This window comes from Channa argus, chromosome 1, assembly GCF_033026475.1.
Source record: "Channa argus isolate prfri chromosome 1, Channa argus male v1.0, whole genome shotgun sequence".
NCBI lineage: Eukaryota > Metazoa > Chordata > Actinopteri > Anabantiformes > Channidae > Channa > Channa argus.
Window position 1 is genome coordinate 16704038 of NC_090197.1, and position 14433 is coordinate 16718470.

General features: G+C 40.4%; 2 protein-coding genes across 2 annotated transcripts; one reads left to right on the top strand and one right to left on the bottom strand.

The window, feature by feature from the left end:
• Positions 1–5: 5 nt before the first annotated feature.
• Positions 6–2171, bottom strand: rbm48 (RNA binding motif protein 48). The gene is made up of 5 exons (XM_067502840.1): positions 2018–2171; positions 1289–1479; positions 1045–1190; positions 254–792; positions 6–143 (listed from the first exon to the last, which is right to left on the bottom strand). The coding sequence occupies exons 1-5, from the start codon at positions 2144–2146 to the stop codon at positions 81–83; spliced, it is 1068 nt and encodes a 355-aa protein (XP_067358941.1). The 5' UTR covers positions 2147–2171; the 3' UTR covers positions 6–80.
• Positions 2172–2295: 124 nt separating this feature from the next.
• pex1 (peroxisomal biogenesis factor 1) lies at positions 2296–14118 on the top strand. Its single transcript, XM_067502797.1, has 24 exons — positions 2296–2492; positions 3425–3571; positions 3709–3792; positions 3911–4025; positions 4312–4991; positions 5120–5239; positions 5370–5490; positions 5694–5800; positions 5977–6059; positions 6157–6289; positions 6450–6546; positions 6643–6813; positions 6932–7086; positions 7165–7351; positions 7470–7636; positions 8414–8548; positions 8650–8714; positions 8807–8949; positions 9413–9516; positions 11716–11892; positions 12280–12522; positions 12953–13147; positions 13240–13370; positions 13890–14118. Exons 1-24 carry the CDS (start codon positions 2385–2387, stop codon positions 13972–13974), a joined length of 3753 nt encoding a protein of 1250 aa, XP_067358898.1. The 5' UTR covers positions 2296–2384; the 3' UTR covers positions 13975–14118.
• Positions 14119–14433: the final 315 nt, after the last annotated feature.

Sequence of the window (14433 nt, forward strand, 5' to 3'; positions counted from 1 at the left end):
AGTTTCCATGAAAAAACTTAATTTTCTAAAGTAAAAGTGATATTTTCTGTAAAAAGTCTAACACCAAGTGCTCAGTGGGATCAAATCCTGCGACGTGGTTTCATCTTTTTTTCTACCGGTTTGAGATCTGGAGCTGCTCCCACCTGGGAAAAAAGAAAGGAAATTTTTATTTTATTGGCACGAATCATAACAGCTATACCGAAGACTAAATTTAGTTCTAACTTGCTACAAACAAAATCAGATTATAGGTAACCTGTTTCATAGCGTTCCTGATCAGGCTGACAGTTGTGTTCAGTGACTCATCCTCCATGTCTTGTATAGGTGGTTCAGGTAACTTTGGCCCAATCAGTGGTTCATTTTTTCCAGATACATCAGTCAATAAATTATCTGCAGCCTCTTCCATTTTGCGCTTTCTGTTTTTCAAGTGTGATGTCCTCGGAACAAATTTGACTGCAGATGTATGATTTGGATTGCTTCTGTCTGAGGAGGTTCCACCAGAGCTTAAACTCTGCCCTGGAAGGTGTTTCGGATTGATAATGACATTATGTAATGTCCCCATTTTGTCCTCTGTTGGTATAGCTGCTTGTTGATATTTATGTCCGTAGTAATGATGTTCCTGGGGGGGTAATGGCAGTAAAGGAAAGTTTGAATAATGGCTGATGTTCGGTGACTCCCATGTTTTATCACTCTCAGAGTTCCTGTCATGTCCAGCAACAATAGTCTCTGTTGTGGTGGCTGTGCCTGATGTCGTGGGCTCCTTATTTGCTCTCTCCTGTTTTTCCTTTTCTCTAGCTTTAAAAAAAATATACAAGTAAATACATATCAGTAACATTTTCCATGTGTATGTGCCATGGCAAAAGGGGCAGTGCTTAAAAACCTTGCAGACATCTGACTTATCAGGAAAAGAATAGAAAATTATTATTATAGAAAATTAATGTACATCATAAAAAAGATTAGTATGTTAATATGTGGAATTAGGCAAGTGTGTTTTTCAGTCCTGACAGTTTTTTTAAAAGGAAATCTATATTTATTCTTAAAGTGTACCTTTAGTCTGAACAGCCCTTATTATGTATCTCCTCCTGTCCTGCAGTTTTAGCCTGGTGTCTTCCACAGTCTCATATTCTGGGACATAGCACATGTGCAACACACCGCCATAAAAACTTGTCTCATCCATGTGACGTTTGGCTGCTCTGAAAATCAATGTTTAAGCAGAATTGAATATACGTTTTTTTTTTTTTACCAACTATGCCAGTATATTACAATGATTGTGGTAAAACACGTACTGAACCTTGCACTTGTGAGTTTCTGGAACTTGACAAGATAAACCTCTGTGAACTCCTCAGCAGGATATTCATCCAGGGGTCTGTAAACCTCCACAGTTCCATACAGCGCACAAAGCTGGATCAGCTCTGTCATTAGTCCAATGGCTGGGACCCCTTGAATCATCAGGTACCGGGACTCTAAATTGATGGTGTACACCTAATGCACAAGACAAACGGGATGATACTTGTTCTACAGTTTTTGCAGCACTTGAACAGGGTACATCGAAAAATTCCAACAATGTAAAACTAGAACAAGCTTCCTTGAAAGGATTTTCCAAGCAAAGCTGAAAAAAGAAGGAAATGGGGCTTTTTACATGCTGGTTAAGCAAATTATAAAAGATATATAAAAGCTGTATAAAAGCAACAATTTACTCTATGAACGTTTTGACGTTTAAACGTTGTTTCTAGCTGAAAGTATGATGAAGTAGGCGCCAAAAACGTACAGAAGTCATTATACTACTACTACTACTACTACTACTACTACTACTATTACTACTACTAATAATAATAATATTAATAATAAGGATGATATAATTACTGTGAATGCTCCAGCATATCATTACTATAAATTCCGTGAAGTATTCACAGTAGATAATATATGCTTACGGAAATAGCTGTATTATCATCATCATTATAGCTTAAGATACACTTTGTTGTTCTTGCTGATATAATAACACATTATAACTCGTTCTTACCTTAACTGCTTTCGCCTTTCTTCCTTCCCTATACTTCGGTCGAGAAATGCATATTTTTCGCTGTTCGTGATGTTTATAAACCGCTGGATCGCTCCAACAACCTGAAGCGTTGGCTACAGGCGCCGCCATGTTTCTGGAAACAGGTTTCCGGTTGAAGTCTTCAAAATAAGTGTTCGCTATTCTGTGCACAATCGAATGCCTGTTGCCTGTTGTTGCGTGTCTCTTTCTAAAATCTTATTTTGAAAGTTCCGTTGCGCTATTTCAACTACTTTGGTCTGTATCAGTCAGAGAACATCGATTGACTATAAGTTGTTGCACATTTAACCTTAGCAGAACAATGTAACTGGGCTAGGTATGTGTGAAAATTATGTTTAATAAGCAGGGCATTCATCCCGTAACTGTTGTTTTTAACAACACAAAAAACTGCTTTCTTCACATTCCCTCGAAGTTGATATCGCATCTTTCCCTGAATGAGGTAACTAAGTTAGTTGCGGCTAGCTTATACTGTAGCGTTAGCTAGCTATCCTGCTGTCGCGTTACAAGTGGAAGTTTAGCTTACTGCAACAACATTCAGACAAAATCTTAGCCAGTCTGTTTCTTGGTCCGTTTTCTTCATTCTATATATTGTACGGTTTTAACGTTGATGTAACGTTCGGGTAACATTACCTCTTAGCTCGTCTCAACATTTGTGTTAATTTAGCTGTTAATCATTTTAATGTACTTATTGCATAAAATACATGACAGAGAGAAAGGTAGAAAGAAACTTTCGTGACAGATGACAGGTTCCAGTAAGTGGACTATTGAAGAGCAAGATACCAATCTTTAAAGTAAATAAAGATTGAATCTAGCTGTATGATTTCTCATGATCTTAATAGGACGTGTTACACTAGTAACAGTTTTGATAAACTGCTGTGCGAAACTGTAAGACATCAAACATGTTTGTTGTAAATACTATTTTCAGTACTGAATTGCACTCAGACATTTTTCTAGTAGTTCCTTTGGATTCTCACTTGGTGGTGACAAAGACTTAAGTTACACTAGAAATACAGGACAAGATTGGGTGATCATCAGGGTTTCTTTTTAAAAACTACTGCTCTGTCATGTCTATAGTTTAACTGTGGTCTGTTGGCATCTTTAGAAATCCATAAAGACCTTTCATGTCTTTCAGATGATTCTTGATATGTGATATCTGAATGAGCTTACTTTAGATCATTTTCACACCCTATGCACAGGCTTTTCTCCTCTGTTTCTATTTTGTCGATCAGAAGAATAATAGAGTAAAATCTTTAAATCTTTTGTTACTTGATTTACTATGTTGTGTAGCAAAGTGACTTAAATTACCAAAACCTTTTTGTCACCAGAAAAAAAGTAATTTTACAGATATATAATTGTATGTCTGTGCTTCAGAACCAGGCCTTGGAGTTGTCTTGGGGCCATGGAGACCCAGTGTTCCTCAGCTGGACTCAAAACAGAGCCTCTTCCAGCCTTGACACCCATCAGGTGGAGCTTTGTCGACACCTGGGAGAGAAACTGGGCCTGAAAGATGGAGAGCAGGTAGAGTGCTACAATGAACAACATGGAATCTGTCTAAGCAACAACCTGGCAGACATTTTCAAACAACAATTGGGAAGTAGTAGTTAGGCTGACCATGTGTTTGTAACTCATTGGTAATGAGTTTTTTCTTTCTCAAGGGCTTCCTGAGACCATGTCACCAGGTCTCATCAGTGCATCAAGTGTTTGTGGAACCTCTGACATATGATGACTGGGAGATCCTGGTGGGTAAACAAAAACCTAATGTGTTCATAGTATATCCAAATGCACAATTTGATTACTACAAGGCAAGCTATCAGGTAGAGGCATTCATTTATTGTGTGTTTTTCCTGTGACTGATAGGAGCTACATAGTGCTACACTGGAGCAGCACCTGTTGGATCAGATCAGAGTGGTATTCCAACATGCTGTGTTTCCTGTGTGGGTGGATAACCACACATCTGTTTACATTCAAATAGGTCAGAGTTATTGCATTTATAATTTGTAAAATCTATTTACTTTTCTCAGTTGCAAACAGTATGTTAAGTGTGTCTTGTATTATCCAAAATGAATACATTTTTAAGAAGAAACATAGGTATGACTGATGACTGGATAACTTTATGACCACAAATATAATGTATCATTGTGTATTAATCTAGCTTCATGGTTAAATATATTAGCTGGCCCCTTAGAATTGTATGTCCTGGTCATATTCCTAGACCTGTATTCATGAACATAGTTTATTCTGCTTTTTGTAATCTGCAGCTTCACTTTTGCCATCTGTACCCTTTGGTCGCCTAGAGCAGTTCACAGAACTAGTTGTGTCTCCTAAGACCTGTGCTGGAATTGGAAACGTCAGTGGTTCTGTGCTAACAACCAGTGAGAAACAGCGTCTTCAGAGGCAACAGAAGTCAGATCTTTCCTTGCCCTCATTAAAAAATACTACTCTTGTTCCTCAAAGTCACCAGTGGTATGGCATAGTTGACCTGAAAAGCCTCCTACAGTCTATGATAAAGGGCACTTATGACCGGACTAAAGATCTACCACCAGTACCTGAGCTCCCTCCTCTCCTCACTGATTCTATGTACAGAGTGTGCAGTGCACCTCCTCACTCTCTTTGCACCATAAGCCATGTCTCAACTGCTGTTGTTCATTTATTTCCTTGGATGCATGGGCGAAATGTGGCTCTAAGTGGAGGTCAGTCTCTAGTGACTTATGGTCTACTCTCTAAAGTTTCTTCTCCTAAAGAAACAAGGGACAGAGCCAAGCAGGCCATGGAGAAAAAGAAGAACACACTTGCTAAAGTTCCATCTTTAGTGGATGGAAACGAGATGAAAGAAGAAGAACAGCTTGTGGTGGTCCGCGTGGTGTGCCATGGTCTTGAGAATCTAACAGTCAAACAAAAAAGTCCTATCAAGGGAGAGATACATAGTGGAAGAGTATGGGTAAGCAAGCTGTTCAGCAGAGTAATAGTTGATCCATTTTTAAACTGCTTCATTGTGGCTTGTGTTATTGTGGCACTTTTCTGCCCTATAAGTGGATGTATCTTAATAAATTGTGTTTTTTCTGTTAGATCCCCCAGCCTCTGGCCACCAAGCTAAAAATTCATCCACATTCAACTGTTAGAATTAAGCCAGTGAAATCGACCATCAAAGTAGCCACTACTATTCGTCTACAGCCTTTAAAACCACTGGTGAGTTCTGGAGCAGCCATCTGTAATGCTGTAAAGGATGAAATATTAGAACCTTTCATTTGCACAAAGCACAAGATCTAATCTGTCTCTTACCCTTATTTCTGTGTGATCTTTGACATTATTTCTTCAGCCTGAGGAGGATGATGAGCAGATCCAGACAGCTTTCCTTGGTTGGCTGCACACTCAGAGTCATGAACCTTTAGCCTGTCTGACTGCACGGTCTGGCACCATCCTCCTACACGGAGCCGATGGTGATTCATTTCTGCACTTGTTTTACCACCTTGTCAGAAATGTATTTATAAATTATATACTGCCAAATCTGCAGATAGTTATAAAAAGTTCCCAAAATGTTTATTACGAAAGAGGCAAAAATAATGCGTGTGTTAAAAGTACAGTACATGCAATTAGCTGTAATAAAATGGCAGTGTTCACCTGCCCTTTTTCCTATTTATAGCAAAGTTAGAGTTTGCTTTAAATGTGCTGAAGCCAGAAGGGGAGCGCGATCATCCGGACCAGCTGTTTCTACTAGCACCCACTCTTATCCAGAAGGAAGACATACAGGTATTAACATATGTATTTTGTATTCTTCTCATCAATTCCATTACAATTTCCTTTACAAACAGGGTGCTCTATATACATATAATTCCATGTAGATAATTGATTACATTTAAAACTTATTTTTAACAATCTTTTTTGAAGTTTCTTTCATGGAGTTTATATCTTTGTGTGACACTCAGGTAGACAGAGTGCCAGTAACCATGCCAGCCGTGAATACAGCTGAAAGGCCTAACTCAGAGCTTCCCACCCTCAGTCTTCTTGGGTAAGTCTGTAGCTATTTCTCTGGCTGTTTTAATCAACCTGGCCTCTGTCAAACATTCATTTCTCTGTATATCTCTTACTAATTTATCTCTCTCCAGCGGGATTGATGAGCTTAGTAGGACTGGATTTGAGTTCATCTCGCACAGCCTTCTTGGTAGTCTCCTCTCACATGAGCTTGGTGCCAGTGGAAGGGGACTTCAAGGTGGAGCATTACTCATCACTGGTGCTAAGGTATTCTTTACACAACAGTCATAATATCATTTAAACATTGCTGTGCTCAACTTTGATGTTTATTCACAATGCAGATTTGTTTTAAGTTTAATACATTATAATTGAAAACTGCTGTTTAGTTATGCAGGTGACGTGTTGTTTTTATTTTTTCTCCACACAGGGTAGTGGAAAGAGCACTCTGTCCAGAGCACTGTGCTGCAAAGCTAGAGAAGATCTTGATGCACATGTGGAAGTGGTGGACTGCAAAATGCTACAAGGTCTTAGCATCCCCATACACAGCACACTTAACCTATAGGTTACACAACTTGGATGTATTCATCAGGAAACATTTTTATGTATTTTTTTTTTCTCAGGCAAAAGAGCAGAAACTGTGAGACAGATGCTGCAGGATATTTTTGAACAGGCAGAGTGGAGGCAGCCTTCAGTTGTTCTTCTTGATGACCTGGATTGTGTGATGGGGGCACCAAGCTCACCTGAACATGAGCATGGCCCTGAGGCACTGCTTCAACAGCACCTTGCACAAAGTAAACCATACCTTTTTTTTGAATATTTGTGGGGTTTTTAGTCATCGTATTTGATCTCAGCAAGCTCTAATAAATTTTACAGGCCTTGATGTTGAATCTGCTTTTGTTTGTACTAAAGGTCTGAAGGATGTTGTGGATGACATGGTGGTTCACTGCAGTCTGGTGTGTCTGATTATCACCAGCCAAAGTGAGCACTCCCTCCACCCTTCTTTGACTGAAGTCCAGGGCTCCCACCTCATTCAGGGATTTGCACACATTCAGCCTCCAGACCAGGTTAACACTCACACATGCATATTCAGAAGCAATGTGAAAAAAGTACAAAACCAACATCTTGTGTTTAATTGTTTTCAGACCCAGAGAGCGGACATCTTGCGGCATCTGATTTTTAGGAAGTCCGGTCTCTCTGCGGACACCTTACAGACTCTTGACCTAGGGGCTGTTGCCAAGGAGACAGAGGGTTACACACCTCAAGACCTGGCCCTGCTGTTGAAGCGAGCTGTCCATGCCAGCACCTCACAAAGAGGACACAGTGACCAAGGTAATAAAGACTTTTGTTATTATATAATACTTACTGTAATGTAGTTACATCTGTTAGTGTTCCGTTAAGCTCTTCCACTGTGCTTACATCATTTGTTTGTACTCTTTATATCTGTTAGGTGTGTTCCTCTCACAGAAGGACTTTGCAAAGGCTCTTAAGGGATTCACACCTCCCTCATTATGGGGTGTAGACCTCCACACCCCAAGTGGAGCTGGGTTGGAAAGGGTGGGAGGACTGAGAGAGGTGCGACAGCAGCTAACGGACACTGTACTGCTCCCTGCTAAGGTCAGTATCAATGGCATCAATCGAAAGACCAACTGTTTTCCGTAAAATAGAACCTCCACTTTCAGTGTATATATGCACTCTCTGGCCACTTTATTAGGTACATCTGTACAATCTAATTCAATTCAATGCAACAGCTCTGCCATGAATTCTACTTTTACAATGTTGTAATTTCTCAGTTTGTAAGTTGGAACTGTCAGAAAGGTGATAATTCTACTCTCTGTTTATTATTGAGGTCATAGTGGAGTCATACTGTAGTGCATTATAAGAAGAGGTGGTTCTAAATTAAAAAATAAAAAAAATAAATAGGGTGGCCAAAACTTTAGAACCCTATTTAATAAATGAGGTGGCCAAAACATTGTCAAGTAGAATTCATGGCAGAGCTGGTGTATTAGATTGTGTATCTGTACCTAATAGGGGCCAGTGAATGTATATGTATGTGTGGCATTGTGTTTAATGACAAAATGCATTCTGATTTTAAACTCCATTTTTTTGTATGAGCCACAGTGGTTTTCCCAGCTGATTGGAGAAGCACTATATTGTGTGATAGGGGGTTTGATTTGATTTATTTTTAGCTTTTAATATTTGATGCTGCCAGCCTTCATCTCTGTGCCGTTATTGTTTTGTTCCAAAGCCAATCTGTCAAGAAGTTGGAAACATTTACAGTACAGTATTTACACATAAAATTACACTTCACTGGCTGAAATATTTTTGACTATGGGGAAAATAATCATAATCACACTAGTAATATGTATTTCCTATGGGTCTTGTATACTGCAGTATCCTGTCCTGTTCTCCAATCTTCCTATCCGCCATCACTCTGGAATATTGCTGTATGGAGCTCCTGGCACTGGGAAGACCCTGCTAGCCAGGGCTGTGGCTAAAGACAGTGGTATGAACTTCATCAGCATCAAGGTTAGCTGGGCTTTATTTTGGAGGGTAAAAAAAGAGCAATAAGAGCAACGTGTACCGTATCATCAGTAACTCAGTGACCACGGTTGTTTAACTTTCCTCAGGGTCCTGAACTTCTGAGTAAGTACATTGGAGCAAGTGAACAGGGAGTCCGTCATGTCTTCCAGAGGTTAGTAAATATCTAATGTCCCAACACCACATTGCCACTCTATCATTACTTTTGTGGGTAGCTATGATGAGTAACTCCACTGTGTGTTCCAGGGCACAAGCTGCCAAACCGTGCATCCTGTTCTTTGACGAGTTCGACTCTTTGGCTCCCCGGAGGGGCCACGACAGCACAGGAGTGACCGACCGTGTGGTCAACCAGCTCCTCACCCAGCTGGATGGGGTGGAGGGACTGCAGGGTAGATCATACATTAGTTGGATAGTAGATACAATATTATTTATGTATAATAATCTGTTAAAAGACTATGTTGGCATATTTAGGTGATTTTATCCCGCCTGCAGGAAAAGTCATACCCAACACAATAGCCCTTTATTTGTTGGGAGTTTCCAGGCAATCTTACGATGAATAAATACACCAGGAAGTTCCTGTGAACTAAGAACTCTATATGTAACAAAGCACAACTTATTGTTTTTACACTTGTGAAAAGATGCTTTGTTAGGTGGATTTTTATATCTTTGGACACAGTAGGCTAATTGTTTCTCCTGCTCTCAATCGTTGTGCTAACTCACTTCTGGCTCAACATGTTATATTTAACAAACTCAAAAGCAGAGCATCATCAGTCTTCTCATATAACACTTAGTGAGAAAGCAAAGGAGCATATTTTCCAAATAAGTAATAATGCTGTATGTTTTTGTTTGTAGGTGTATATGTGCTTGCAGCCACGAGCCGTCCAGATCTGATCGACCCTGCTCTGCTTAGACCTGGACGATTGGACAAGTCCCTCTACTGCCCCCCTCCTGACCTGGTCTGTTGAACTAAAATTAGTCAGTTTAACCTTCTAATACCTACGGGTGTGCCTAGTCATGCTTGTCCAAATGCATTGATTCATTAAACTTTATATATTTCTATAAATCCAGCTCTCTCTCTACCTGTACCTCTCTCTCTCTACTTCTCTCTCTCTCTCTCTCTCTACCTCTCTCTCTTTACCTCAGCTCCTCTCTCTTTACCGCTACCTCTCTTTCTACCTCTTTCTTTACCGCTACCTCTACCTCTCTTTCTCTACCTCTACCCCTTTCTCCCTCTACCCTCTCTCTACCTCTCTGTCTCTACCTCTCTCTTTACCTCTACCTCTGTCTTTCTCTACCTCTCTAGGTTTACCTCCCTCTCCCTCTCTCTTTACCTCCGCCTCTCTCGCTACCGCTACCTCTTTCTCTACCTCTCTCTCTCTCTCTCACTCTCTCTCTCTCCCTCTCTCTCTCTCCCTCTACCTCTCTCTCTCTCTTTTCCTCTCTCTCTCTCTCCCTCTACCCCTCTTTTCCTCTCTCTCTCTCTACCCCTCTTTTCCTCTCTCTCTCTCTACCCCTCTTTTCCTCTCTCTCTCTCTACCCCTCTTTTCCTCTCTCTCTCTCTACCCCTCTTTTCCTCTCTTTCTCTCTCTACCCCTCTTTTCCTCTCTTTCTCTCTCTGTCTCTCTCTCTACCCCTCTTTTTCTCTCTCTCTCTACCTCTACCCCTCTTTTCCTCTCTCTCTCTCTCTCTCTCTCTCTCGCTCTCCCTCTCTCAACCTCTCTCTCTCCCTCCCTCTACCTCTCTCTCTCCCTCCCTCTACCTCTCTCTCTTGCCCTCTACCTCTCCCTCTTGCCCTCTACCTCTCCCTCCCTCTACCCCTCTCTCTCCCTCCCTCCCTCTACCTCTCTCTCTACCTCCCTCTACCTCTCTCTCTCTACCTCCCTCTACCTCTCTCTCTCTAACTCCTTCTACCTCTCTCTCTAACTCTCTCTACCCCCCTCTCTCTCTACCTCTCTCTCTCTACCTCTCTCTACCTCTCTACCTCTCTCTACCTCTACCTCTCTCTCTCTCTCTACCTCTCTCTCTCTCTCTACCTCTCTCTCTCTACCACTACCCCTCTGTCCCTCTCTCTACCTCTCTCTCCCACCTACCTCTACCCCTCTGTCCCTCTCTCTTTACCTCTACCTCTCTACCTTTACCTCCCTCTCCCCCTCTCTCTTTACCTCTACCTCTCTCTCTTTCTCTAAATCTCTCTGTCTCTTTTTCTGTCTGTTTGTCTATAGATAGACAGACAGATATCTTCTAATGAGTAATTAAAAGTGTTTTGCAGCTAGATGTCTGTACAGCTGCATAACACTTTGTACCTCAAACTCCTAAAAAAGTTATCCATTACATCACGACCACTGACAGCTGAATCAAATAACAGCGACTATCTCATTACAATATTACCTAGAAGTGGGAAGTGGGTTATTATGCAGCAAGTGAACATTCTGTCCCTGATTTAGAGGTGTTGGAAGCAAAATACATGGGCAAGTGTAAGAATTTGAGCAACTTTGACATAGCTTGATTTTAATCGCTTGATAACTGGGTTGGAGCAACTTCAATAAACAATAGTGGTCCAAGGAAGGAAAAGCACTGAACCAGAACCAGGGTCATGTCCAAGGGTCATTGTTGCACATTGGGAGCAAAGGCCAGCCTGAATAGTCCAACCCAGTAGAAGAGCTACAGTAGCACAAATTGCTGAAACCGTTAATTCTGGTTTCAGTAGAAAGGTGGCTGAACACACAGTGCATGCCAGTTTGTTGTGTTTGGGGCTGCGTAGCTGCAGAGCGGTCAGGGTGCCTTGGTCATCCAGGTGAATCACTGTTGGCAGTGGATAATGCAACCTGCCACACTGAAAAATGCTTCTAGAATTATCTTTTTTTTTTTTTTTTTTTTTACAAATTAAGCTATTCAAGTAATGTAGTGAGAATTCCTGTATGTTTCATATAGCAATATATATTGCAGGAAGAAAACAAATGTTGCAGTATATGTTTTTTTTCTTTTTTTTATCGTGCAGCTCTAGTCTAATAAAAAAACATGCATTGGCAGGTCAGGGCTGTTGTGGTGGCAGAAGGGGGACACTCAGTGAAACAAACAAAGTTTTGAGATTCCAGGCAGATCGTTTTTGTTCAGTCTAACTCTTGACAAGTGATCTCCTCTTGTCACGTTTTCAGGAGGCCCGTGTAGAAATCTTGAAAGCTCTGAGTGTTGGTGTCCCCCTGGCTGCTGATGTAGATCTGAAGCAGCTGGCAGCAGTGACAGAGCAGTTCACTGGTGCAGACCTAAAGGCCCTGCTCTACAACGCACAGCTGGAGGCTGTCCATAACAGCTTGGCCAGCGGCACTGCACATGTAAGTCTGATGAGTTTATTGTGTTGAGATGATATTGCCTAGGAACACAATAAAATGAGACGGAACTGTTGGCCAGTTCATTTTTTATTATTTATGGTTCGTGTCGAAGCAGCCAAGTGCTGGTATTTGTCACTCAAGGCTAATTAAATGTGGTGTTTTGTATGTATCTCAGCATGTGGGTTTTTCTTCATGTGAATTCAATTTTAATTTTCAACATAATTTTAATGTTTCCCAACCATGGTAACAATGATATGGTTAAATAATGTATTCAGTAATAATCAAGAATCTACAATAATACAGTGAAGTTGCTGCTTGTTCATATGTTTTTTTCAGTCTTTTGTAGTTATCTACATAAACATTGATCCTCTGTTTCTGTGTAACAATTAGGAGCTGACCTCTGGCTCAGACAGCGATATGAGCCTGTCTTCCATGATGTTCCCAAACAACAGCAGTGGCTCCGATGATTCAGTGGGAGAGGGAGACCCATGTGTGGGGCTGGACCAGTCCATGATTCTCTTGGAGCCCAATGAACTCCAAGCAGAAGATGAACAACTCCGGAGCAACGTCTGGAGACTCTACTTTGGAAGCTCCTATGAGTCAGAGTTGGGGAACTCGCCCATATCCGGATTGGTAAGCAGTCCTTTTTTTCTATATTTTATTAATATTCAGGTATACAAAAGCAAACACATTAGTCAACAACAGCTAAAACACAAACCTTTATCCTAGTTAGAAACCCCACTCCAGCCTTGCAGTCCACTTTACTTTACACATTTTGGAAGCCCTATTAGACTAGGGCTGCACGATATAAATTTAAAAAAACCTTCACTGCAACAGTTGTTTTCTTAACACATTTGTGAATGACTTTTTAAAGCAACCTCTTTCATAATGTCCCTTCCTTTGAGTTTATCTAGTAGATCTCTTACAGAGTCAAGTCCATAAGTAATATCTGCAATTTCATTTGATACCTTTAGCTCATACCTTGATTCAGTGATTGAGAAACACTTATTTCTCACTTGGTTTTTGTGTCTGTCCATTTTCCCTCTTCTACCTGCTATGATAGAACTCTCAGAGTGCCTCTGGAACCAACTCCATAACCCATGACTGTACAGGGGCATCGGCCCGTGACCCCAGTGGCTCAATCCCTCCTGCCTACATGTCTTCCCTCCTGTGTGGATATGAAGATCTAGGCCTGGAACAGCTGGACCGGCTACAACAAGACATTAATAACATCAAGAACAACTACAGGAGAGTCAACGTAAGTCTAAAAGACTGTAGTAAAAATAAAATTTTACATAACTCTATTCTATTCTATGCATGATTGCCTATATATTGTGGGTGTGGGTGTAGGAGGAGTGTGTCCGGGTGCTTTCAGCCTCCAATCAGCCAGGCCTGCTTCTCTGTTGGGCTCATTTAAACTCTGCCCTGGCTGTTACCAGACCATCTCTCAGCAAGTCTGACTGGAGCAGATACACAAAACTGTGAGTATGAGGACACCCAAGTGGATCAGTCACTGCAATACAAATTACACTAATGTTAGTAGATGAAACCATTGCAACAAAAACTGCTGCTGCTATGCACAAAGTGAAAATTGTGTTTTAAATTAAACAATTTATTTTAGGAAAAAAATCCATAATAGGATCTATTGGCAATTAAAATTCATCAAGCATATAAAATGATGTGTTTAAAGTCTCACCTACAGGAGCAAATGAAAAGCCTGTGATTAATTTCTGTTTCAAACCTGCTGCCAAATAGCAACAAAAGGCATATGAATCAATACTATAGTCCCACTTACAGCATTCAGCATGTTTTTCAAGTTGAATCACTTGCTTTGTATATTGTGAATTCAATGGAATAATAGCTGAGCTGGAATATGTGTTAAATGACTGAATATCTTGTTAGCGTTGGCTAGAAAGACAAATAGACCCTCCATGTGGTAGTGGAATGTAGTATTTGGCATTTTCTAGTAACTTATACTGCAAACTTTTATTTTTTTGTAGGTATGAAAACTTTGGCAGCTCAGGAGATGGAAAATCTCTACATTCTGTCACATTTAAACCTGGACAGCGTGTGACTTTAGCTTGAACAAACACACTAACCCAACTCACACAGTTAATTATTTTCATATTTTATTTATAAATAAAAGCCTGGTGATACTTAATTTATCAGTGAAGTTTAATTGCTTTAGAGAAGACTGTAAATGACTATAATAAATATTTGTACATGTAATTTTTTCTACTGACTTGATTAAAAATGACACATTTGAGTGACTTGAAATGTAATTACTGTTCTGTGACCTTATTTTTTTATGGCTGTTTAAAAATGTCTTCCACTATTGTCCGTTAAAAGTAAGATTCAGATGATAATGTGGCTTTGAACTATTTTTCAACAATGACTTGACTTTTAACTCACAGCCTGGATTACTAGTGTGGAGTTGGAATTAAGCTGTGCTGGAAATTTCATCAAGTCACCAAACTTCTGAGACTAATGAGAACTATTAAAGGGTTAGTTAAGAGGAGCCAGGAGAGTGTGTGAGATGTCAAT